Source organism: Herpailurus yagouaroundi, unplaced genomic scaffold (assembly GCF_014898765.1).
Source record: "Herpailurus yagouaroundi ecotype Mexico unplaced genomic scaffold, PumYag 530, whole genome shotgun sequence".
Classification (NCBI taxonomy): domain Eukaryota; kingdom Metazoa; phylum Chordata; class Mammalia; order Carnivora; family Felidae; genus Herpailurus; species Herpailurus yagouaroundi.
The window spans coordinates 8,602,190-8,628,609 of NW_024412747.1; the positions used below are offsets into that span (position 1 = coordinate 8,602,190).

Sequence of the window (26,420 nt, forward strand, 5' to 3'; positions counted from 1 at the left end):
GTTCCTCTCACGCTCCCTATTTCCCCGCGCTGCCTCATCACTGCGCTCACACACATACAGACAAAATCTCTGCTAGCGCCCGGATCTGCTTTCTCGATTGCCGATCGCTTCCTCTTTTCCTTGCTCTCCCTGGAGCTGACCTCCGGGCCGGGAGACGGAGACGCGATGAAACGCAGGCTAGAGGGAGAAGCGCCCCTGCCTCGGCGGCCCGTGTCGGGCGCCTACCTCTTCCCAACATCCCCGCAGCCTCTCCCGACACGAGGGCCGCGGCCTTGTCGCCTCCCACACCTGCAGGAGGACGATCCGCTGAGGAGAGCGAGAGGCAGGTGCCCTCGAGGAAACGTGCCCGACACGCCACCCCGCGGCCAGAGCACTCAACCCGCACCGGATGCACAAACACGAGCCCACGTGCTTCTGGCAGACGCTTCTTTTATTCAGGAGACGCATCTTCCTACAGGTTCCAGCTCCTGCCGGGACAGCGTGACCAGGAGCACTCTCGCTGAGCACTCAGGGGGAGGACGGAGGGGGCGCCCCTTGCCGCCTCTCTCAGGGCGTCACGAGGCGTCACCGCGCACACCGGCTTTCCCGGTGGAGGAGGGGGAGCCATCCGACACGGTCGCCCCCCCACCCCCGGCGGGCGGGCGCTTCCGACAGCGGGGTCGGGGCCCGGGCCCAGCTTTCCAGAGTCCTACGTATTCACTTTAGTCGTATTTTAGAAATCAGCTCTTCCGCGCTAAGATTTACAATAAAAATAAAATAATTTGCTCTGTAAACTAGAGTAGAAAGTTTCAAGTGTCTTAAAAACTATCTTCCATACAACGGAAAAAGGCTTCTGTGTTCTGTCCTGGGCAAAAGGAGACCCCAGTGTGCGGAGAGAAGCTGCCCTGGCGTGTTGCTCGAGACGCCGGGCGCCGTGGAAGCACTTCTTGGCCGCGGAGACTGGGCCCGAGGACAGAGCCACTTTCTTCCCCTCGGGCTCCACGTCCAGCTTTCCCCTCCCCGCGGGCTCTTCCAAGATGCTCACGGCTGCTCTGCCGTTGCCTGGTCCTTGGTGGCGGCAACCAGCTCGGCGAGGGCCGGGAAGCTCTTTATGTCCTTTGTCGCCAGGCCCATCTTTTGTATCTGCAAAGGCCACGAGAGCGGATAAAGGCACCGCGGTGTGAGCTGAGCGCGAACAAAAGAGCCTCATAAAGAACACACGGGATGTCACCCCCATCCTCTCTGGAATCTGAAAAGGGCAGCTCCCCAAAGGCTGGCAGAGCCTTCTCCCTTCACAGGAAGGATCTGCTTATTGCAGAGCTTCGCTTTTGGGGGTTAAACCCTGTGCATTCAAAGACGCCAGTATGTTCATTTATCTCAGTCCATCAGATCAGGCTCTTGCCAGGGGAAGAGCCCCTTTTGTGGACTGCAAAGGAGGCGCACGAAAAGAAATCACCGAGCGAACTATTTTTTAAGTGGAGAGTTTTCACAAAAGCGTTGGCCTGAGCACTTAATGTCTTCACGGGTCATGGACAGATTTTCTTAGAATCTGATGGACTGTGGTTGCTGTGGCAGAGCAACTACCGTGGATTGCCGTGGTAACTGAGTCGTGACAAACCACGTGCCCGCTTTTGTTAACGGCAACACACGCACGCACACGCACAGGAAAATCTGGAAAAACCCACACCAAGCATTTAGCATCTGTCGGCGTGCTGCCGTTCATTCTGGGGGCTGGCGACCAAGGAGTGCTGTCTCTTTTCCTGCACCCCCACCCCCCCCCTTTCTCTGGCTTCTTTGTTCTTCATATTTCTTTACCAGATTGTCTGGTTTGTAAAAGGACTGCAAGTTTCTCTTATGAGAGAAATAGGGCAACGGACTTCCGCCGGGATAGATCTCTAAATTCACATCAAAGCAGCAGAATTTAGATCTCCAGGGAGGACCCTGACGTGCAAGAGTCCTCAGTCAGCTAGGAAAGCAAGCACTTCCGGATGGAAATTCTCCTCCAGCTGCAAGATCTTCCTGGAGGGTGTGTGCTATATGGGGACCCTAAACAGTATAGAAAGCCAGCTTCTCAAGAACGAGAGAAGTTTCCTGATCCTTGAATGAGTCACCTGTGTGAAGAGAGGCCTGGCATGCAACCCACATCTGCCTCCTAAGTGACACCACGTCCAGCAATGCTCCTGCGCCTGCTGGGACTCCAAAACCTGTGTTTTATGGGAACAGAGGAGACTCGGCCAGGGAAGCAAAGAGGTCAGGCTTAGACGACCTCTCAGGGGCCACACTGAGAGATCCACGGGCTAATGCTTCTCTGCTTATTCTAACCGCCTGACTACGTGTCAGGCACTTCCCCGGTGGTGGACAGAAAGGACGCCACCTCCGTCTGGGAGCTGCCCCTCGAGTGGGCTCCGTGAACCAAGTGGATGCCAACTGCACCAAAGACCAGTTGGTCAATTTCCGGTATTCGTTACGCACATCCTTTCCCCTCAAGTATTCTGGGACCCTGACCACTCCCTCCAGTCCCAGGAGGACACGCCCGCCCTCGGCAGCACGTCCGGGCTCACGTGAGGCACCTGACGACGGATCAGCAGTTACCTGCTCTCCCAAGTACTCAACGTCCAAGGCCAGCTGCAGCCTGATTTTGTCGTCGTCACTCATGCCGCCACCGGGACCGATGGGGTTGGTGGGAGTGGTTTTCCTGGCTTGTTTCAGCCGCTTCAGACTCTCCTCCATTTTCTTCACAGAGTTCAGAACGTCGGACACGGTTTCGTAGTACCTTGGGCACAAGACACGCTTACTGGTGAGACCGAGGGGCTAGTGTGCATCCCCAGACCGACTGGCTTGGTGGGCCAACACAAGAGATTCGTAAGACCAACACTCATTTCCAATAAAAGAAATCAGCCATGGTGAACTGACCAATGTTTTGTAAGACTGAAAAAAAGGAGCCTTGACACCCTAGCATCACAATCCCTCAGAACTTATGAAATACACACGTGGACTCTGTTTACAATTTTCCCGGACACCAACAAGAGAACATCGAAGGCCAAATGATCTTTCCTACTCGAAGGGGGCAACAGCTGGAGCTCATTCCCCAAGTGCAAGTAACAGATTCATTTACGGTCAGTTTTAGGAACAGTTCATCTTAAGAACAGAAAGCTTTCAAATTTTTAAATAACACTAATTACCTTCACAGTGCTCTCAATATAATTTGCAAATTATAAAGGAGTTGTATTTCAAAACTTTGTTTACAAGCTGGCTACTTGGCACTTGGTATATATTTGCCCACAAAAACAAGACTCTAATTCACTGTTATGTTCTAAATTAACCCACAAATGTTCCTGAACTCAGAAGTAATTGAAATAAATCAAGTACCATCAGAAAATAAACAAAATCCAATAGCAAAATTGAGCAAGATGCTTTTGACATAACTCAATGCCAGCATTTGGGGAAAAGTCTATTGAATGAGAAACGAAGAGACATTCGACCAAAGGGATCCCGAAGACCTCCTGAGATTTTCACGGGTTGCAGGGTTTTAGATACTGAACGCTATCAGTTACAATCAGGCTTCAGAACGTGTGTTTTCTCTTCCTTGGCTGCAGTGGTCTCGCCAGTCTGCACTTTCAATTATCTGGCGCGAGCAGAGCCACTGTGGACACAGGAGAGAGCGGATCTTACGGGAAAACGTGTGCCTGGCCTTGCAGAAAGAGGGCCACGTGAAACGCACCCTGCACACCAAAAGCTGGGCGTGCCGGGGGAGTGGGATGCGCCTGCGCCCCCAAGAAGTACTTGATCCAGGAGGTGCGGGGCCAGGGGAACCCCGGGCGGCCGGGGGGCAGGTGGCCCATCGCACTCCGGGTGCAGGGAGGGGGGGGGGGGGGGGCCCAGAGCAGCTCAGCCACCAACTCAGGTGTGAGCGCCTGCACCCGACTCGTCCAGAGACGCGGCCATCTGACGTCGTCAACAAGCCACGTGCCACCCTCCGATGGCCTCCGCGGTCTCTGACTCGGGGCTTCCCTAAGCAAGTCTGGGATGGCCTACTTCTAAGGTACTTACTTATGAGTGCTCTCAGAGAGGGCGTCTTCTAACCACTGTCGGATTACTGCCTGTCTCAGCTTATCCTTGTGCCCACTCTGAAGCTGGCGAAATGGCTTCAGGGCACTGTCCACGTAAGAGGAGGCTGTGGTTGGCACTTCCTGGAGTAATGATGGTAGGGGTTGAAAAAAAATGTATAGAAAAAAAAAAAAGTTATTCAAACTTCGGAAGGATGTTACTAATGTGCCAGTTTGGAGACATGAACGAACCCCATCCCTCCCCAGTAGTGACACTAAGGTTGTCTCCCGAAAGATATCTGAGAACAGGAGGGGTCAGGAAGAGTACAGCAAGGGAAAATAATGTTTAGAGCCAGAGAGAGAGAGGGAGAGAGAGAGAAAAGGACAGAGAGAACAAGTACTGCAGTGCGCAGTTACGCGGGCCGGGAGAGCTGTGTTTGAGGCCGTGCATTTCTAACGGGCTCCCACCAGGTCATGCTAATGCTGCTGGTCGACAGAGTGAGACGCAAGGATCTACGGCGAGTAATTTGTTCTGTTTTAGCTTCTTCGTCTGCAAACAAGGACACTGGGGCCTACTCTGGAGAAGAGCAAACGACAGCATCTGACCGCCAGCACACCGGATCTGGCCCGCAAGCACTTGGTCAATACCCCGGACGGGAAAGCTGGTGGCTTCCGCAAAGAAAATGAATGTATCTAGGAATACAGAGGAGGTCTCTCTCTCCCGCTCTGAAGTGGGAGCTTCAAGGCAGACCAGAAAGGGAAAATCAGGTGGCAAAGTCCTCTTGCTGGAAGCGGTAGTCCTACTGCACGCCCCAGATTTTGGGAAAAGGAAAAGAAGAGCCACAAGAGAGACTCTGTCCACCTCCGCTGAGCACTCACTGCCTCCAGAGCACCGAGTCACGCAGGCGGGGGTGGGGCAAGGCGCCTGTGCTGGGCACACAGAGACCGCCCCAAACCAGGGACGCAAAGGAACTCCGGGGACACTCCAAAACAACAGGTCCCGAAAATCACTTTGGTGCTAAACTGCCTGACACCCAATTCTACAACTGGAGAAAAAAGAAAATTCGATGGAAAATTAAGCGAGATGTAGCAAGAAGGAAAGGTGCGTATAAATGCACAGGAACGGAAACGACAGCTCTGGTCGAGACGAATTCCCCAAGTCGCCTTTCTGCCAAATGAGACAACGGGGGAATTCGATTTTAAACCCCAGTGTGCCCACACCCTTTTCATCTCAGAGATGCTTTTCATATTCCTGATGCAGCTTTTGGGGTCTTTTCGAGTTACAGAACAGCAGAAAGCAGGTACTTGCTAGGACGATATGAAGGGAGCAAGGTCGATTCAATTTTTTCCAGATACAAGAATCAAAGTATAGGAGTTAGAAACATTTTAAGGGGCGCCTGGGTGGCTCAGTCGGTTGAGTGTCCGAGTTCGGCTCAGGTCACGATCTCTTGGTTTGTGAGTTCGAGCCCCGCGTCGGGTTCTGTGCTGACAGCTCGGAGCCTGGAGCCTATTTCGGATTCTGTGTCTCCCTCTCTCTCTGCCCCTCCCCTGCTCATGCTCTGTCTCTCTCAGAAATAAATAAAAAACATTAAAAACATAGATCTGTGGGGCGCCTGGGTGGCGCAGTCGGTTAAGCGTCCGACCTCAGCCAGGTCACGATCTCGCGGTCTGGGAGTTCGAGCCCCGCGTCAGGCTCTGGGCTGATGGCTCAGAGCCTGGAGTCTGTTTCCGATTCTGTGTCTCCGTCTCTCTCTGCCCCTCCCCCATTCATGCTCTGTCTCTCTCTGTCCCAAAAATGAATAAACATTGAAAAAAAAATTTTTTTTAAAAATATGTATCTGTTAAAAAGCTTTCTTTTCAAATTACTACCATCTTTCCTTAAGGCCAAGGGAATCCGGGAAGAGGCCGTGCTGTGTGAGTCCAATTACCAAAGCAGCTGACCATCCACCTGCAGAGTCCCCTTCTCACAATTAAGGAGGAGGCCGGGCAGGCCTGCCTTGGGCTACCCCTGTGGACTCATTTCTGGGTCTCGCTCAACAACCCCCTGCCTCTGTGGCTTTCCTGTCATGTATTTCCCCAACTCAAAAGGCTTTCCAGGGAACAGTGCTGACCTTATTGGTTCTTCGGTAGAGCCTGGGGACCTCTAGGGCACTCTTCAGGTAGCCGAAGCAAGACTCGCTTAAGTCTTGGATGATCCTGTCACTCAAGGCAGGAGCACAGGCGGACAGAGACGTCTGGGAGTCCTCCAGGGCTGCTGTCCAGACACAGAGACTGAGTTTAGCCACTTACTGAGGCCCGGGTGCGAATTTTATTTTAGACACTGTCACAGTATTTACAGAGTGTACAACAATAAGCCGAATCAAATCAACTTATTAGAATTAAACAAAATATCTCATCTAGAGAAATTATCATCACAGAACAGAATATAGAAACAACCAAGGATTGACAACTAGAAAAGAAAATGGTGGTTTAAATATATATTACAGGCTCTAAAGTTTTATTTTAAATTATTTCTTATTCAGAGATGTGCTGAGTCTAAAGATTCATTTTTACCTGAGATAGAAGAAAAATTCTTAAAGCCAATCATTTCAAGTTTTGGCTTGATTGTTTCCAAGAGTTCTGGAAGCTGAAATAAATATATGCACTTTACATATTCAGTTACTTTTTATAAATCAAAGGAAGAGGCAATTCAGGTTGCACCTATAAACTCTAAAATACTATTAATGAAAAATGAAACTAAACTCAAGACTTCCTACAGTTTTCATCAGAAGAAAGCAAAATTCTTAACGCTTTCACTAAAACAGAATCCAGCAACACGGGAAACAGCAGTCCCCGGCTATTAACAGGCCCAGGGAAGAAGCGAAACCATTTTCTATTCTGTGGCTTTCCCCGATACCAAACAAAGACCAGCGGAAAACACTCACGTATCAGAGCACTCAAACACAAATTCGGCCCACAAAGCCCTGTTAATGATAAAGGCCCCAAACATGGACATACCCACAGAAACAGGGGGAGAAGTTTTCACAGTTCACTTTCAAAGTACACGCAAAGGTTAACTGTTGCCAGGAAATACGTGGTCGAGTAGGGGTACAACCCATTAAAATCCAACCCGCCAGCGATCATGCCAAAACGCGGAGCTAGTGAACAGTGGGGCACGGCTCACTTGTCACTTGTGACGGGAACACTGAAAAGGCAGCAGAGACCCCCCTCCCCCAGGTTCACAAAATATGAGACTAGACTGACAAGCAAGGAGGCAGAGAGCCCCCCCGCAGGGGAAAGCTGGAGAGACCGCTCGGAGCGCGGGCGAACCTGTGCTCTCCGGGAGGCCCTGGGCCCCACGATTCCAAGCCCCATGAGGCCATATGGGGTCAGACCCTCGCACATGTCACTTTCTACGAAAACACCGAACCGAGCCCCTGGACTTCTCCTGGGACACAGGCCTACCTGCTCCTGAAGCTTGTCCAGGTCGGCGACCACATATATAAGCTGCGTACTGGAAATGGAAGCCACGGGCTTTGTTTCCGCGGGGCCACTTGCTTGGTCTTCACTGTTTCCCTGGGTAACTGAAGGGTCTTTGCCACCAGTTACCAAAGGCTTTTTAATATCCTTGGCACTTTCATTAGAGATGGGCCTGAGTAAAAGCTGAAAAACCGTTTCAACGATTAACTACTTTTCCACCTGCCACATACCTGAGCATTAAGTTTTGTGGCCCACCATCTGCAAAGTATTCAGTAAAAGTTTACCAACGAAAGAACAACAAGGAGAAACAAAGCCAAACTACAACCCCACGGACATTTGTCCTCCTTAAGCTCGTGTCTACTTTCTGGTGATTAAAAGTAACAGGCAAAAAACAAAACAGGTCCCTAAACGAAATGAAAATTAATTTCTGGAATATCACAGTTAAAAAAAAATTCATTAGCTCAACTAGGTAAATCATTTACCAGGTTTGCTCGGTAAATTTACCTAATGTTAATTATAATTAATTAATAAGGATAAAAAAAGCACAATCCAAACCTCACCACATTTCAAACAGTATCAGCAAAAGTGTTACTTGCATAATGATTTGTTACAAGGGAAAAATCAAAGAGAAGTACCCCCGGCATAAGGAAAAAACGGAATAATGAACATGTGAGGCAAAATAATTTATTGGAGACCTGAGAATTACTGGCTGGTAAGAATGCAGGACCCAGCCTACTCAGGCCTACCCGAAGAATCACATCAACCCCGTTGCCTCCCCCGAATCAACTGCACAGGGGTCTTCAGAAACCGCTTGGTGGACAGGGTGGTCTGTTAAGAACCCTTCTGCTCTCAAAGTAAATAAACTTAAAAAATTAAAAAAAAAGGGGGGGGGGCCTGGGTGGCTCAGTCGGTTGAGCGTCCGACTCTCAGTTTCAGCTCAGGTCATGACCTCACATTTCGTTGAGTTTCAGCCCCACATTGGGCTCTAAGCTGACAGCACGGAGCCTGCTTGAGTTTCTCTCTCGCTCTCTCTCTGCCCCGCCTCCTCCCCCACTTGTGCTGTCTGTCTCTCTCAAAATAAGTAAATAAACTTAAAAAAATTAAAAAAAAAAAAAAAAAAAAAAGAACCCTTCTGAGCAGAGGAAGGCAGAAGGGAAAAAGAGAACTAGCTTCCACCGAGCTCCCAGAATCCGCCAGGCACTTCCGTCAACAATCTGCTGGTCAACAGATCCCTTTTTACTGCTCATGTATGGAAACCGTTTGCCATTTCACAGGTGAAGCATCTGGGACCCCTAGAGCTAAGTCTCCCAAGGCCACAAAATTTCAAAGTGGCAGAAAACCTGGGGGCGCCTGGGTGGCTCAGGAGGTTAGGTGGCCACCTCGATTTCAGCTCAGGTCCTGATCTCACGGTTCATGAGTTCGAGCCCCGTGTCGGTGCAGAGCCTGCTTGGGATTCTCTCTCTCTCTCTGCCCCTCCCCTACTTGCGTTCTTTCTCAGAATAAACTTGAAAAAAAAAAAAAAAAAGTGGCAGAACCTCAGTCTGTCTGCCATGAAAGCCAGTGCTCCTTCCGTTAGAAGACCCTGCAAGACAAACCGGGCTCTCCTCTCCAACTCAAGATTGCATTCCTTCTGATAGCTGAGGCTTTGTCACACCGTCCTTCCTGACAACTTACGCACGCCTAGGCCCATTTTCATACTCATCACGCACAGTGAACAGGCTGCATGTCTGTCTGTCCCCTGCGACTGTCCAGGAGGGGGCAGGGCCTCTCTGAGCACGAGACGCTGGCGCGGGGCCTGCCTGGGTGCTCAGGGCTGACCCGTACGATCACTGCTACGGCTGTGTGCACGACACCTGATCCATCTTCACAGGCATGTGGATACTTAAGAGAGTCAACTACTCGACAAGGAGAAAAGGAGGGTATTCTGAAATGAAGGGAAGGTTAATTAATTTTATTACCTTTTAGTCCAGATGATCATACGATTTTTTAAAACTTCCAAATTTAAAATGCGTATGTTTTTATTTCTACTCATTTTCATTAAAATGAGCATCTCTGTCTTAATTTCGAGGCATCTCGAAGATTCTGGCTTTGAGATGGGAAAATGAGCTTGTCGGGACAGTGCTTTTCCACAAGAGGAAGCACGGACAGTGGGATAATAGACACCCACCCATACAGGCAACGGTGGCAAGAGAAAGGAAACAAATACTGGATACAGACTTGAGAAATGAGTCGACTGTTGTCCTCCAAATGACCTCTCATGACAGCCTGGCCTTTAAGAGTCTTAGCGTATTTAGCTTAAGGTATCTTTTTTTTTTTTTTTTTTTAATATTTATTTTTGAGAGAAAGTGTGCACATGAGCGAGGGCGGGCAGAGAGAGAGAGAGAGGGAGAGAGAATCTCAAGCAGGCTCTGTGCCATCAGAGCAGAGCCTGACTGATGGGGCTTGAACCCACCAACTGTGAGATCATGACCTGAGCCGAAATCAAGGGTCAGATGCTTACCTAACTGAGCCACCCACATGTCCCTCTTTAATTCTTTTTTAATATTTTTTAACAATGTTTACTTATTTTTAAAAGGGAGACAGAGTGCAAAGGGGGGAGGGGCAGAGAGAGAGGGAGACACAGAATCCGAAGCAGGTTCCAGGCTCTGAGTTGTCAGCACGGAGCCCGACGCGGGGCTCGGACCCACAAAGTGCAAGATCGTGACCTGAGCCGGAGTCGGACGCTCCACTGAATGAGCCACCGAGATGCCCCCCCCCCCCCCCTTAATTCCCAACGGTCGTGATTCTGGACGAGCTACGCGGCCAGCCCTCACCTCGCTGACAAACACGGAGTACCGAGCCAAAATCTGCAACGTGAGCCTCCACAGACGATGCGCCAGCACCGGCAAGAACATCTCATCTGACCAGCACCTCTGAAGGCTGCTCCATGTTCTGTGAGAAGCCAAAAGGCAAAACGAACTGCCAGCTAGAGAAACAGACAGACATGTAAAGAATCTCAGGCAATTCCCAGCTAAATTCTAATAGTTCCGATGCTTAATTCAAGAGTGAAGAACGCGGCCATAATCCATGCTGTTTCATCTTTTGAGGCAGTGCGTTTTTATAATTTTACACGATTCCCCCTCCCGGATGTTTGAGATTGAACATCTATGGCATTTGGCAATCACTTGTCAACAGGTATTTTGTACCAAGTCCACAAACCCAAGCTGGAGTGGTCCCCTGCAAGCGTCTCAACTACAATTCCGAGTTTGTCCGGTTTCATTTGTCTGCTCTTCCGTTCCTCTACCGGAACTCTCTACATACAGGAAGTCGATCACACAGGACCATGTTTTGCAAAGACAGACGGAAAACCACCTCGGAGCCTAAAACGGTGCAGTCAGGCTGACTTAGCTATACAGAAGGGAGCAGAAACTTAAGTGGGAGTGGCCTAGAGACCCGTGTGGCCATCGAAACAGCCGTGCGTTACGTGAGTGGCCACTGGGAGTGACTACATGACACAAGATCAATGAGGCTGTGAAGGAAACCAAACCTGTCTGCAACCCACGACCCACCGTCACCTGCCCAGTGTCCCAGGACTGGGGCCGAGGGCTCAGGAGGCCTGAGGCAGGAGCCCCAGTTGTAAATCATCCCCCAGGAGGGAAGGGCCATCCTGACGCTTTACCTTAGCCTGGGAGGAAAACGGATGGAATCCAGTTTTCTAGAAAAAGCGCTGATCACCAGGGGCTAATCCCCCGTGACAGGTTATATTCAGAAACAAAACTGAGGTCTGCTTCTTACGTTCTTAAAGCATTTATTTTCAATCTTATTTTAATTCCAGTGGAGTCAACATACAGTGTTGTACTAGTCTCAGGAGTACAACATAGTGATTCAACACTTCCATACATCGCTCGGTGCTCGAGATACGTGTGCTCTTTGTCTCCATCCCCTACTTCACCCCTGCTCCGCCCCACCCCCCTCCCCTCTGGTGACCACCAGTTTGTTCTGTCTGAGAGTCTTGTGTTTTTTGGTTTGTTTCGTTTTTTTCTTTGTCCATCTGTCTCGTTTCTAAAATTCCACCCTATGAGTGAAATTACATTGTATTTCTCTTTGTCCAAGTGCCTTATTTCACTTAGGATTACGCTCTCTAGCTCCCTCCGTGTCGTTGCAAACGGCAAGATTTTGTTCTTTTTTTTATGGCTGCGTAATAGTCCGTTCTTTTGATCCTCTCTATAAGGAAAGAAGCTTTATGGACCAAAAAATATACTTTTAGCATTTTAGAAAAAAAAAAAAAAAAAGAGGTTGAGCCGTGTTTTTAAGCTACGTTTTCACCTACTGCGCGACAGAAGAAGGTGAAAGTACCCTCAGAAAACAAAGGCTTAGGTAAGCGCTGAGCTTAACTAACCCCTTGCGTGACATCCGCCATTGATCGCTTTACGGAAATTACCTGGAGCGTCCTCCAACCCGGCTGTAAGTGCTGCTTCTAAGGATCCTGCGATCTCTCTAAATCTGAGGGAAAAACAAGAGCACAGATTAGGGTTTATGCTGCTGCTGCATGCCTTTACCTCCCCGTTCTCCCTTCCTCCTGAGCCACAGGAACTTCCTCCGCTGGCTTGTCCCAAAGAGCGTCCCAAAGACACCCTTACAGATGCCCGGCCAGCCCCAGGAAGCCCATTCTCCCACTGTTTTCAACTGAGCAAGGAACAAATTTCTCCCGATTAAGCCACCGTCAGGCAGGGCTTCTCTGTTATCTGCGGCTGATTGGAATCACAACCAACCCCGTGTTTTTCGAACTAAACAAACCACCCGGTTAGACTGCCATCAAGATGCCCGTGTCAGGCCAGGCCCACGTGGCCTGTACTCGGTGTCATCGCCTCGCGGCCACAAGACCGCGGGATCTCCGATCCGCCTCGACTCACGCTGCCGTAGGGAAAAAAGGAAACGTTTCTAAAGTAAGGAATGGGAAGGCTGGACTCCAGATCTGTTTGCAGTTTGAGAAAAGTCACCGCGAACAGCCGGTGAACATTACAAAAGCCCGCTGCGTGTGCTGTTCACACTGCTGCCCAGCCTCCCGTGCTGTCCGCCCCCGCCTCCCGGGTCAGTCCTCCTGGGTTGTCAGCTGGCCCACCAGGCAGCGCCTTCTCCCGTCACAAAATTCCGTTTTAGTAACTGCGTGGGCACGTTTTCAGGGCTGTGTGACACGAAAATGCTGTGTTTTGGAAACAAGCTGCGCACGTGGCATCGGGTCCCAACTACGGAACCTCCGCCGTCGGACCTTCCCCAGCACACCCGTCACCTGCTAGTTCCCTTGCTGGCAACACATGCTGACACCCGCTCAAGATTAATTTCCCTGAGCCTTTTGGGTTTTTTATAGTACAAATTTTTTTCAAAGCAGTTCAGAGCCTGAGCTTAAGGAATATGTCTGGAGGGTGAAAGGAACAGCACGTCAGACCAAGAACAGCGGCCGTGCCCTCCATGAACGTGCAACACGGCCCAGAGCCCCAGACCCCGGGCCGCCCCGAACTGCGAGAGCTGGCTGCTTTCCCTTGGGGAAGGAAGCCCCCTCCTACTGCCCAGGGGAACCTGCCAGTGAGCGGCACGGGTGCTATGTCGCAGCCTCGACACAGCCATCTGACCGTGCAACCACGCTGGAAGACCCATCAAAGTAAAACTGCCCAGGTCACTTGGCAGAGCTGTGCCTCCCCAGCCGGCAGCCCAGCAGCAGCCCCTCGCGCAGCTCTGCTGGGCAGTTAACTTCCAGGACTGAGGTGAGGTGCTGTCGTTCTTGGAAAACGGCAAAAAGGGAGAGGCCACCTTGGGGACCCTTGAGAAGCCGCGCTGGAGTTCGTAAACGCGCGTGTGATGCCCACGGCACTTGCTAGGGTATCTGTAACAGAGGTGACCCCAGACAGGATGTTTCTACATTCTGAAATCTGGGTTGGGGGGAGGCCTCTAGACCTATCCCTCCACGCATGCCACAAGTATGCAATCACCGCAAAGCGCTTCCGTAAAAATAAAAGCGGTGAAGGTAACACTGCCGGGCGTTGGTTGCAATCTCTTCCCCGTAGTATCCGAAGCGTCGCGGGGCACATGTCTACTCCACACACACGCGTACTCGGGGCAAAGGGAAAGCACGTCGATGCTGCAGAAAGACCACATCGCTAGGAGGAGATATATTATGTTCAGCATGTACTGAATGCAATACATCTACAGTGAATGTTGCGGGTGTATACAGTATTCTAGAAAGACTTCAATTAAAGATGGCGGAGAACTTAGCCTACGGCATTTCAGGGACTGAGCCCAGTCTCTGTGGAGCCACCAGCTCACTGCACTGGAGACCAGTGGGTCATACTTGCATTTACTTTCTTCCTGTGAGAAACTGAATCGTAAACCTTTTTTCTTGTTTTTGAAGTTTGTCCATTCATTCTGAGAGCGAGCGTGAGCAGAGGAGGGGCAGAGAGAGAGGAAGACAGAGAATCCCAAGCAGGCTCCATGCTGTCACCTCATGAACGGCGAGATCATGACCTGAGCTTAAATCAATAGTGGGACGCTTAACCGACGGAGCACCCCCCCCCCAGGCGCCCCTAAACCTGCTTTCTACTATGCCTACGGGAACAAGTGACATGAAGGCCAGGCAGGGCATCGGGAACAGTGAGGGGTTCAAGTGCACCCCCGGATGGAGCTGCTGGAAGGGCCACCTCGGTTCCTAGGATGACGGGATACAGGTTTACCGTCAGACCAGTGGCGTAAGCCTGTTCCCAAGAGAGCAATGTTCATGTTCCTCCCTACGAACATGTCAAAGTATGCCACCCCACGGGTTTTGGGCCTCCTTTAAATGGCCCTGAAGTGAATCCCCTCACAATGTAACTCTGACCCTAGTCATGTTTGTGGAACTTCTGGTCGTCACTCAGAGTAAACAATGTGACGCCTGGTAAAAATCAATAGGGCAGTCCCACAAAGTATTACTTGAACTTTTTTTTTTTTCAACGTTTTTTTTTTTTGTTTGTTTTTATTTTTGGGACAGAGAGAGACAGAGCATGAATGGGGGAGGGGCAGAGAGAGAGGGAGACACAGAATCGGAAACAGGCTCCAGGCTCCGAGCCATCAGCCCAGAGCCTGACGCGGGGCTCGAACTCACGGACCGCGAGATCATGACCTGGCTGAAGGCGGACGCGTAACCGACTGCGCCACCCAGGTGCCCCGAACTTATTTTTTTTTTAATGGAAAAACAAACATAAGTGAATACAAGTTCCACACTTCGCAACTCAGACGTGATGTTTTACAAATTTCACAAATTTTAAGTAAAATGGTTTACAGAGAAAGGCCCACCGATCCTTTTGATTGCTTACTGTTAAAATCTGGTGGACGTACAAAATCATTCAGGGAACTGGCTGACTTTAAACCCAGCTCGGCTGACGGCCCTGTGAGAGGTGGCTGAGGGGAGGGTGTGCTGTTGCTGTGGCGTCCGGCCTGGCGAGCCCAGAGCACGCCCCGAAACAGCCACCAGAGCTCCTGGGGGGCAAGTCCGGGGGGGGGAGGGGCGAGGAGGGGGGGACGACAGTGCAGGATCCCCAAGGGTGGGGTCACGGGATCTGGGGAAATGACTAGGAAGAGGAGTTTGGAGGCAGCAGGCGGGACTACGTGATGTGACAGTATTGGATATCTAAAGCAATCTAACTCCACACCCGGACCACAGAAGAAATGCTAGACATTTCTTCTCCACTGCGGTCATATATATACACACACATACATATGTACATATATACATACACGTTAGTCCCCAATTTTATTTTTTTTATTTTTATTTTTAGAGAGAAAGGGCACAAGCAGGGGAGAAGGGCAGAGAGGCAGAGAGAGAGAGAGAGAGAGAAAGAATCTTAAGTAGGCTCCATGCTCACCGCTGAGCCTGATGCGGGGCTCGATCCTACGACCCTGGAAACACGACCTAAGCTGGTATTAAAAGTTGGGCCTCGAAAAAAAAAAAAAAAAAAGTTGGGCCTCAAACGACTAAGCCACGCAGGCGCCCCTCTATTGCAGTCTTATACTATGAAAGAATACTTCACTGTTTTAAATTCCGCTCCTGCATCAAAAGGGCTTCCTGCCCTGGGTTGATCTTCATTACCCTGCAACAACCACTCCCAGTGCAGTCCATGAACACCTTAGAAGAACAAATCCTTCATTTCCTACTGAGAGACAAGCTCCGTGGTGATGTCACGCTGGCAAAATTAAGCATAAAATACAGTGTGGTACGAGCAAGGGCGCCTCACTAACATTCTGGTAGCTGTGATTTCATTATCAGAAGATGATTACATACATTCTCAATCACGGCAAGCAATTACAATCAAAGGACCTAATCCTTAACATATTTCCCCCTCTGTAATTTCCCCCCAGAACTCTAGGGAAAAGGACTGCATCGTAATGAATGAAAGCACTCAGCGATTTCAACAAAAAGCCTGCAACTCTTTCCAGACCTTCCTAACTAAAACGCTCTAGTTAATGTCATTCGATGAAGGAACTTACCATGACCTCGTTCAAGACACTCTGCAAAAATGGCTGTTTTCGTCTGTTTTTCTAACAGAACATATGTTGCTAAGAGTTTATCCTAAATGCCCCCAGTTTATGAAAGCACTTATTTACGTACGTGGTATTGTCACGACATCTGTTAGAAGTGTCACCATTTTCCAGAACAGAGAGAACAAATGTCACAGATGTCAAAGACATCCAAAAGATGTCAGAGACGGCCAAAATAATAACTAGGATTCTCATAAACCGACTGACGGAACCAGCTGCGAAGAATACGCTTCTCCCCACTCTCAGGGAAAAACCAGCACAGAGAAGCCAACAACAGACCCACGTGGGCCAGGCCTGCTGCCTGACGAAGGCGGGTGGGGAGAAGGGCAAAACAGACAGGCTGCCGCGGACGGAGCGCAGGAGGACGGAGCTGGGCGCGGGGCCCACCTCGGTCCGAGGCCGGGGTCCTCAGCCCTTTAATTACCAAATGGTTTTTCTGTCATGCCAACCAGAACGCCGGCAATGACGACACTTCTTGCACGTTCCCACTTTCGATCTTGTTTCCCAAGGAACAGCACGATCATCTCCGAGGACTGTTTCCTGGAGGCAACACCCTGACCTGGTATTCTAGTCCCATTTCAGAAGGCTGGGGGGGGGGGGGGGAGGAGGTGAGGAATAAATCACTGACCTTATTTGAAAATAAACAGGCAAGTTCCACTTATTACTGAAGCTGTGATAGGCGGGATGTGCTCTTAATCTCCTCACGCTGGCCTGTGTTCCACACTGCTGTTCAAATGCTCTTACAAAATCCATGCTTACGGTGTATTTCTAAAATAAGAACAGGCGGAATTTTCACTGTGAGCAAACTAACCAGGAACAAGCACATACAGGGAAAACTGTAATCAAGATAAAGAAGGAGAACACTCTGACTCGTAGCTTCCGGAACTGACAGAGACCTGAAAGGGGTCGCCCGTCCGAGGTCCTGACTTGAAAATTCGGTACTGCCCAAAGCAGGTCGGTGACACGCTCGAGGTTTTACGCGGCAAGCCTCCCTGGAAACCCAGTGCTCTGCAAACGACAGCTCTCGTATTCTTGGCACCCCTAACCTCGTCCACCGGAACTGGAAGAGCCAGTAAATTAAGTGGTATAATTGTCACTGCCACTCCAGAGGAAGGAGTAGAACATTTTTAAAAGGAAAGAACATTAAAAGTAGAACATTTTTTTTTTTAATTTTTTTTTTTTTTTAACATTTATTTATTTTTGAGACAGAGAGAGACAGAGCATGAACGGGGGGAGGGCCAGAGAGAGAGGGAGACATAGAATCTGAAGCAGGCTCCAGGCTCTGAGCTGTCAGCACAGAGCCTGATGCGGGGCTCGAACTCACGGACCGTGAGATCGTGACCTGAGCAAAGTCGGACGCTCAACCGACTGAGCCACCCAGGCGCCCCAAAAGTAGAACATTTTTAAAAGGCAGGTGAGCCATCACATGATCTCCATAGACCAGACAGCACAAAAACGGACGGGAAGCTACCGACACGATGAAGAGCCGTGGCTGAAACTTAACATTCATCACCCGCGCGCTGTGCCTAAAACTGTATTCTTTAACATGACCCACAAAAGTACCCTCCCAGGTTAACTACTGTTATTATCATTTGGAGGATGACGCTTCCTCTTCTATTCAGGCTCACAGAGAATTTACCCAAAGACAAAGCTGAGAAATAGAGCAAACAGCACCCTGGTTGGTCAGCAAAGCAGAACTGCAGCTGTCGGAAATGCGCATTCCTCCGTGGGTCCTCTGGTCCCCCCCCCCCACAGGGCCCAGGCTCTACAGGGAACATGTGTGGACACTCCATATCCTTCTGGGTCACCCAACCATTCACCGAAACTTCCTCACGTCTGCGCTTGGGCAGGAATTTTAGTTCACTCAACACTACAGGCTTTTCATTTCTTTCAACTGGTTGGGCGAGGTGTTGAGGAGTTGAGACCAAGGTATTATTCATCCTTTGGGGATAAAAGAAGACAGACCTCTGCACACGACGAGACGCTAAAGGAACACGAGGTATTTCTCTCCTCACGAGAAGCACGTCACAGCCAGACTGAAAGCTGAAAGCATTTTGTGAAAGGAACTGACCGACGCTGTGCTCACTGGAAACAGACCCAGCCACGTTAAGGACTGGCTTAGAATTCTGAAGTCAAAGTTCTGCGAGAAAGTTTCCTTTCTGAGCTGAAACATCTCCTGAGCATAACGTGACCAGCACAACTCCAGAGGACAGCAAAACGTAAAGGGTCTTAAATGGTGAATGCTTAAGACCACTGCATCATTCTGCTTCTGGGGTCTATTTTGAAAAGCCCTACTGTTTTCAAATAATAAAAATCACTGTCACACGACTCACTGAAAACGATAGCACGTGATCACATGATTCAGCATACTGTCACGTCGCACAGTTAGTCGGAACAGGGAAGTGGTATTTCTGTGACACTATGGCTCCAAATGTGTCTTCTCGTCTGTGTTGAAGGCCAGCAGGCCCCAGGCTCACCACACCTTACCGTCTGCCTCTATACACTACAAATTAATGAGGATTTTAAAATCCAATCGATACCCTGTTTTCCTTTAAAATTATACCGTACACATTTGCAAAGCTGATTTTCCATAGAAAACCACTGCAAAGGGACTGGCTTTTAATGGTCTCGAGGATCTTTTTGAAACAGCGAGAGAATGAGGTGCATACACATCTTGTCACATTGGTACCTAGGCTGAATCTTACCCTGCATTTTAGAATTATAGTATATAGTCCCAACAGTACCAGAGACTACTACTTGGACGAAACATTTTGTGTATTTTAAGGAAATGCTCACTCACAAACTCAGATTTTTATTTTTAACAAAGCACAGAACGAAGTCTGTGCAGAAAGCATGATTTTTCCCAAGCCCCTGGTTAATATCTTGGAGAATCAGGATGATGGAGGAAAAGTACCTCGTGAAATGCATCGGGATTTCCAGGATTAAAAAGTGAAGGCAGTTTTTCTTCTAATCCTCGTACTATTTCTGGCCAGACAGAATTCACCAAAAAATCATATCCAGGAACACTGTTGCCTTTTTCACTGTAAGAAACAGCAACACTCCAGTCAGATACATGGCACCCTCCTATTTACAAAGGGCAAAATTCTACAGTGGTATTTTAACTCAAAGTTCCTCAGCCTAAAACTTACTTCCACCTTTTTAAAAAACTGTACATCAGTTAGCTTGTTTATAGCCTTCAACTTCTATTTTACTCCTTGATTCCAGTCTCACCTTGAACCTGAACGCCCTCTGTATTCTGACTCCTGTATTTATCACATAGGAGAGCAAGCTAGTGTCAAGGATAAGGCAAAACTACTACATCGAATTGCCTTGGCAGGATTTCTCCCTGGAAGCAGGCTATCGTATTTACACTCTATCTTGGAAAAGAAGTCTAATAACACAAGAAAAGCGATCTTCGCGTGCAGTCTTTTTTTAATGTTTACTCATCTTTTTTTTTTTTTTGAGAGAAACAGAGACAGAACATGAGTGGGGGGTGCAGAGAGAGAGAGAGAGGGAGACATGGAATCCAAAGCAGGCTCCAGGCTCTGAGCTGTCAGCACAGAGCCTGACGTGGGCTTGGACCCACAAAGTATGAGATCATGACCTGTGCTGAAGTCAGACACTTAACTGAGCCACCCAGGCGCCCCTCTTTGCATTGAATCTTAATACCACTAAGCTCTAAAGCCCTGTAAATCATGCTAATTTGCCAGTTACTAACAGCTTCGTGAAGATTAAGCTATCTCTAAGATTACCTTCAGTTCTCAAATTCTATGACTATTCCATGTGAAATCTTGATTCCAAATCCTGATGCAAAAAAACTTGTCACAGTCGTGTTTTTTTGTGTATCCATGCCTTATTTCGCCTTTTTTTTTTTTTTTTTTTTTTTTAAGCAAAAGTCTAGACTCTGGATTTCTAATTCACAGACTTAGATGAGAGGCAACACTGAGATGAAAGCATTCACTCAGGAGCCAGAATACCTGGGTTCAAATGGTGGGCCTTTTACCCTCTGTTTTGTTTTCTTCATCTTTAAATTGAGATGACAGGATGGAGATCAGAGCATCTTCAAATGGGTTAATATTTGTAAAGCATTTAGGCTTGTGCCTAGCATACAGGAAGTGCTGTGATAGTAGGGCTTAAATATATAAGTAAATAAATAAGTAAGGCAGATTGCTCAAGTTTTCTCTTGCACTTAAAGACACAAAAATAACTTCTAGGTAAATACCATCTCACTGAATGCTCAGTTTTAAGATAACTTTCTTTAACAATGGCCAGCGATTCAATATATGGTCTTTTTTTAAGTCTTTATTCAGGTAATCTTCACAACCAACGAGGGGCTCAAACTCATGACCCCGAGACCAAGAGTCACACGCTCCTCCGAGTGAGCCAGCCAGCTGCCCCAATATACGATCTTATTTCGGCAAAACTGGGAGTTTTGTAGCTACGTTGCGATATGAAATTGGGTATTGAAAATAAAGAAAAAAGGGGCGCCCGGGTGGCTCCGTCGCTTTAGCGTCCGATTTCGGCTCAGGTCATGATCTTGCGGTTTGTGAGTTCGAGCCCTGCGTCGGGCGCTGTGCTGACAGCTCAGAGCCTGGAGCCTGCTTCGGATTCTGTGCCTCCCACTCTCTCAAAAATAAACAAACACTTAAGAAATTAAAAAAAAAAAAAAATGAAAACAGAGATAAAAGCTTTCCTAATTTTCCTCCTTAGCAAAAATTGCCAGGAAAGATAGATTATCCAGGAAGCCAGGCCTTACTGGCCAGCAAGGGCTACCAAACAATTTTACTATAGTTAAGTACTGGTAAGAAATCACTGGCCGGTTGGAGGAGGGCTGGGGAGGGCCAACAACATGTCTATTTCCCACATACCCAATTCCACACCTCGCAGTCTATACTTTCAGCCACGCTAAGAACGAGCTCTATTAAGGTACCTGGAGAAGAGAAGAATAAAACTGGGAATTTTAAAACTACAGATGCACAGAATATAAGCAATATCAAATGACAAGATCCCCTCATCCCCAAAGCAAATATCTACTTAAAGCCCCAAAGAGAAAACTTACATCTACAAGATTAACAGCTGAAACAGATGACTAATGAGAAAAGCGAATCCACATTCTCTGGAAGACAGATCCTGCATGCTGCTGCCACTACAGATATAAAAGGCATATACAGAGGGCGACACGAAGGAAAAAGAACAGAACGTGCGAGGGAAGCACCGAGAGTGGGGAATCCTGGAGGCCGGAGCCGAGCGAGGGCAGGTCAGGGCCAGCAGGACAAAGGTGCCTGAAGCAAATGACGACCTACCAACGCACGGATTAGATTCCCCAACCCTCCGAGGCTTCGACGTGAATTCTGCCACGCTGAAAACTATGGAAAGGCCTTCGCAAAGCTTTGAAACTCGGCATTTTCAGGACCAAGACCGGCCTTGTTGAATCTAATGACTGTTTTGTTTCGGAATTGCGGCTTCCTTAGTTTTACATCATGACTTCTACTAATTTCTTACCCCAAATCCAAATTCAACTAAATCTTCATGATGACTAAACACAAGCGGCAACCCAGGCCGAAATCATGCGGTGGGAATAGAGAGAGTACTTCAAAGATCAGGTGGCATATAGTTTTTCTTTTTCTTGTCTTTCCAAAGAACAAAAATTCCCTTTACAAAGAACAAAAATTCAAGACCAAATGCACTGATTGCCTACTTCATAAAGATCTGAGACCTCCTCTGCCTTTCTGACGATGAAAATGGACCAAGTCTTTCATTCTGCAAACACGGGGAAGTCGCTATCTTCAAGACACGGTGACTGGTGAGGAAGGTGTGGGCAGCGCAGAAGGAGAGCACATCCTCAGCCTCCGGGAATGACCCCTCCACAGAGGTTAAGAGCCAACATGTACTGGAACCGAGGACATGGTGAATGCTGAACATCAGGGGAAAGCGGTCTCTTGAAGGAAGTGGTATCTGAGCGGGAGCTCAGATGGAGTTGACAGGTTAACCAAAAGCCACAGGCAATGGGAAGCGCAGGAGGCAACGAGGAAAACCACAGAAGCCCCCAGTACAGATCTTTCTTGACTTACGACGGAGTTACATCCCAATAAACCCCTCGTAAGTATATCATGAGCTGAAAATGAAAATACACCCAACCTACTGAACATCAGAGCTCGGCACACCCTACCTAAAATGTGCTCAGAACGCTCACAGCAGCCTGCAGGCGGGCAACATCACCTAACACAAAGCCTATTTTACAACACAGTGTTGGCCACCTCACGCAACTTGCTGAAGCCTATACTCAAAGTGAGAATACGGAGGGTTTCAGTGTGTCGGTTGCGGACCCTCGTGATGGCGTGGGTGCCTGGGAGCTGTGGTCACTGCCACTGCGTGGCATCACAAGAGGGGATCCTACTGCGTATTGCTAGCCCGGGAAAAGATCCAGATTCGAAGTCTGCGATATGGTTTCCGCTGAATGCGTATCGCTTTTGCACCATCGTAAAGCCAAAAAGTCCTAAGTTGAACCGCTGTGAAGTCAGAGATCTTCTGTACAAGTTGTGTTAGGGGAGGTCAAGTGCTACAGTTTGGCCAGGGACCATAGTGGTATGGGGTGGGGTTGCGGGGGCGGGGGTGGGGGGGTGGAGTTTCACAGTAGAAAGGTCTACAGTGGAGAACCACCAGGACCAGAGCATCAAGGACCTCACGGGCTGTGCCAAGAAGACTGGATGTTCCTCTATAAGCAATGAGAAGCCATTAAAGACTTACGAAGGTGGCAGAGCTCTGGGCAGATATGACAGCCAAGGGCTGCAATGAAGAGGGACAGGTGGAGCCAGGGAGGCCAGGAGGGGAGAGCCTGTTATTCCAGAGAAAACATGACAAAGGCCTGGACCAGGGCGATGGTGAAATGGAATGGGATATTTATGAAGCAGAACTGGAAAGTCATGGAAATTAAGTAAAAGAAGGTGGGGAAACTGAAGATAACCTTAATCACTATTAGCATAAAACTTATTGAATCAAGCTGAGGGGCGCCTGGGTGGCTCAGTCAGTTAAGCGTCAGACTCTCGGTTTCAGCTCAGGTCATGATCTCGCAATTCCTGAGTTCAAGCCCCGCATGGGGCTTGCTCTGACAGAGCACAGAGCGGAGCCTGCTTGGGATTCTCTCTCTCTCTGCCTCTGCTCATGCTCGCTCGCTCGTTCTCCCCCTCTCTCCCTCCCTTAAACTTAAAAAAAAAAAAAAAACCCAACTTGTTGATTTAAAGCTGAATTGATATTTATAGACATCAGAATAATGGAAGGAAACCAATTTTGATTTTGAACCCGATTAAGGAAGAAGTATAGAGAAGGTAAAAGGGGTTTTGGATTCAGAGAAATGCAACCTTCAAGATTAGCTCCTACTGTTAGTTCCATTACCTAGAAACCGAGGCTAACAACACCCGCCTCATGGCATTGGTAACAATTAAATAGGAAAGCGCACTCGTTCCCAGTTCAGACAAGACAGCCAGTAAGCAGTACGCACGGGGAGCCACCAAGTGCAATCGCCGAGCTGAGCTGACCGGGAAGCTCAGCGGTTTCAGTTACCTGGAGATGGCCCCTCCTGTGACTTCTCGAAGAAGGCGGCAATGGTGAGGAACAAACTCCAGGAGCTTATCATACATGATCTGAAGGCCGTTCGGATCAGACTCAACAATCTGCTCTACAATCACCTATCAAAAGGAGCATCATTTGTTTTAAAGCACCTAAAAGAGAAGTATGAACTATATACTACAGAGGAAAGAACAGAGAAAACCTTAAAAACACAATTCCTCTCTGCCCCCCCTCCTCCCCAGCTGACATGCCTTCGAAACAGAAGGTAAAGCACACCTTCACTCAACATCGGCTCCTAGGGTTAGGGGACACAGCTCTGACCCGGGGGAGACACAGGCTGGGTGACAGAGACTGGCCTAGAGCCGAAACACCACACACACTCATCTGCTTCCCGTCTTGAGCTTGAAAGCAAAATATGTGTGTCCTGACAACAGCTCGTACTGCCTTGACGTTGGCCTAGCCAACCACCACCAGATTAGGGAAAGGGTTGGGACAGAGAACGATGGAAGAAAACACATTTTATTTTACTTTATTATTTTATTTTTTGTGGGAAGGTTGAGAGTCAAGAGGTAAAAGAAGGACAAGCACACAAACTTAAAATACAAACGTGGCCATCGTCCCTTTAATATGCCACTGAAACTTAAAATATTTTCTTAATTTGGCACATTAGATGCGGCTCAATGAAAAAAGCATACATTAGGAACTACCCTACTTTCACTTACGGATAAAGCATAACGTAGTTAATCGGTCTTTTTTATCCCCACAGAAATAGCCATGAAATAGAACAGGATACACACAGGGAACTGGCAGAACGTTTATTTTTAGTGATCCTAATGAAGTTGAGAGGCTTACTGAAATTAAGCCTTAAATTTCACTTTTACCAACAGGATTCACTGTCCCATTTTAAAAATGGAAGGCTTTCATCCTGAAGTCACAGGGCTTGGAAGCTTTGTACTTACTGGGACAGGAAGAACATTCACACTGACAGGTGACTGCAAGAGGGTCTTCAAACACTGAGGACTGGCTTTATGGCTTCTATCGGTTTGAACCAGACGGAACCGCCATTTTCTAAGCCAGAAATTGTTGAGTGTTGGCAACCTTGTATGATACGACCTATATTCTGGCTCCTCAAAGCAGGATATACTCCCTGCCTGTAACTTAACTATACCCCGATAGGTGAAGGGTCCTGGACAACCAAGTTCAGGTTTAAGGTACTAATCTGCCCAGAAAAGCCCTTCATCTTTGAACATTCCCTCCTTCCCACTTCCTGGCCTGGCAGACTCCCCCATGGTTTTCAACACTTAGGCCCAATCTATTCTGGGAAGACACCTCCCTCGCGGACTTTCCAAGCTCACGGGGCTGTCCACACACTCCGCCACCAGGCACGTGCTGCGGAGAGGTCATCGACCTAACTGTTCTACTCCTCTACCCTGGCAGTGCAAAAATGCTTTTTCACAACCTCACTGACGTAGATTTGACACAACTTAAAACTGACCTGCAAATGTTCGGATCCGGACCTTCTCCCTAGGCAAGACCCTCACCCCTATGGTATTAGGATGATCCCTGGGTTATGACATCACTAGAGAATACTGGAGAGCATGTTCAGTTCCTGGCACTCTGACTGTAACCAACGGGGGGACCGAGCTTTTCCTACAACTGAGAGTGCAGTAACTATGAGACTGTACAGAAAGATCTCTGATCTATCCCCCCACAGCCAGTGAAGAATCCAAGTCTGAGTAGATGCTCTAGGAGCGTCTGAACGAAGAAACGAGTGCACACACCTCATCCACGTAGGGTTTCACTAGAACTTGACCGACTAAGGCCTCAGCATCCCGTGTCTTGTCAATTGTGGCGTAGGTCCGTAGGCAGTGCCGTATTATATCAACGTTGGAAGTCTGGAGACCTTCTAAGAGCAGGCCTTCCAGTGACTGCTGTAACATGGCTGTAATGCCGGCTATCCGCTGCAAGCAAAAACAGCTGTAAGGAAAGTTCCAGGTAGACCAATTGCTAAAAATTCAAATATGTATATAACAGACCTCCTATTCTACTAGAATATACGTAAGATTAAAAGATTAACATTTTCTGGAGAGTTAACAGTGATATCTCTTCTCCCCACGATTTCTTTACAAGTAAATCTTTGCTTCATCTAAGAAATGACAAAAAAAGTTATTTTCTTCTTAAGCTACAGAGTAAATCCGACAAATGTGTTTAAACCCAGCCAAGGGCTTTGGGTAAATTAATTCTGACTACCTCGTACAATGTGTCGAGTTACATGAAATTCAGAATTCATTTTACTCGTGTAATTTGGAGAATATGCTTGTGACTTTATGCAAAATCTCTCTAACATGACATGAGAGAAGCAGGGTCCCCAGAAACAAAAACTGAAAGAAAAAATTCAACGTTGGTTTCAAAGTCCTCTACGGCAACAATTATCAGGGGCAATACGAGATTTAACTAAAATCATTCAGCAAATTCCCAAACAGCAAACTGTGAAAATCTAAACCAACACTTACCGGTCTTACTTTGTCCAAAAGAGGCATGCCTTTGCTTTGAACAGCATGAAATTGTAACTGGTTAAATTCTGTGGCAATTCTCTCCAAGATCTGTCCAGTCAAAAGTGGGCTAGTAGAGACAGTTACAGAAATTTAGTTCCCAGAGTTATTTAACTTCCAAGAGACGATATCACCCAATTAGCAACAGGGAGGCTTTAGCACCCACGGTGTCGTACCTTTGCTTCAGGGTGTTTTCTCCCACAGACCCCTTGTCACAAGGTGAAAGCTAACGTACCTTCCGTGCTGTGGATTTTCACTACAAGCCGTAAGCACA

General features: G+C 48.3%; 1 protein-coding gene across 6 annotated transcripts in view; it reads right to left on the reverse strand.

Annotated features, from left to right (window-relative positions):
• Nucleotides 1-412: 412 nt before the first annotated feature.
• The window catches only part of COG2 (component of oligomeric golgi complex 2), a 46,797-nt gene continuing 20,789 nt past the window's right edge, over nt 413-26,420 (reverse strand). The window contains exons 6-18 of one of the 6 annotated variants that reach the window (XM_040464967.1): nt 26,108-26,216; nt 25,376-25,555; nt 23,589-23,713; nt 18,943-19,069; nt 16,657-16,796; nt 11,905-11,966; nt 10,298-10,449; nt 7,470-7,667; nt 6,579-6,651; nt 6,137-6,276; nt 4,030-4,169; nt 2,572-2,752; nt 413-1,122 (exon numbers count right to left, since the gene is read on the reverse strand). In XM_040464967.1, coding sequence (XP_040320901.1) covers nt 1,021-1,122; nt 2,572-2,752; nt 4,030-4,169; nt 6,137-6,276; nt 6,579-6,651; nt 7,470-7,667; nt 10,298-10,449; nt 11,905-11,966; nt 16,657-16,796; nt 18,943-19,069; nt 23,589-23,713; nt 25,376-25,555; nt 26,108-26,216 — 1,729 coding nt within the window. In that variant the 3' untranslated portion in view covers nt 413-1,020. The other 5 variants (XM_040464966.1, XM_040464968.1, XM_040464965.1 and 2 more) reach the window with 5 other exon arrangements.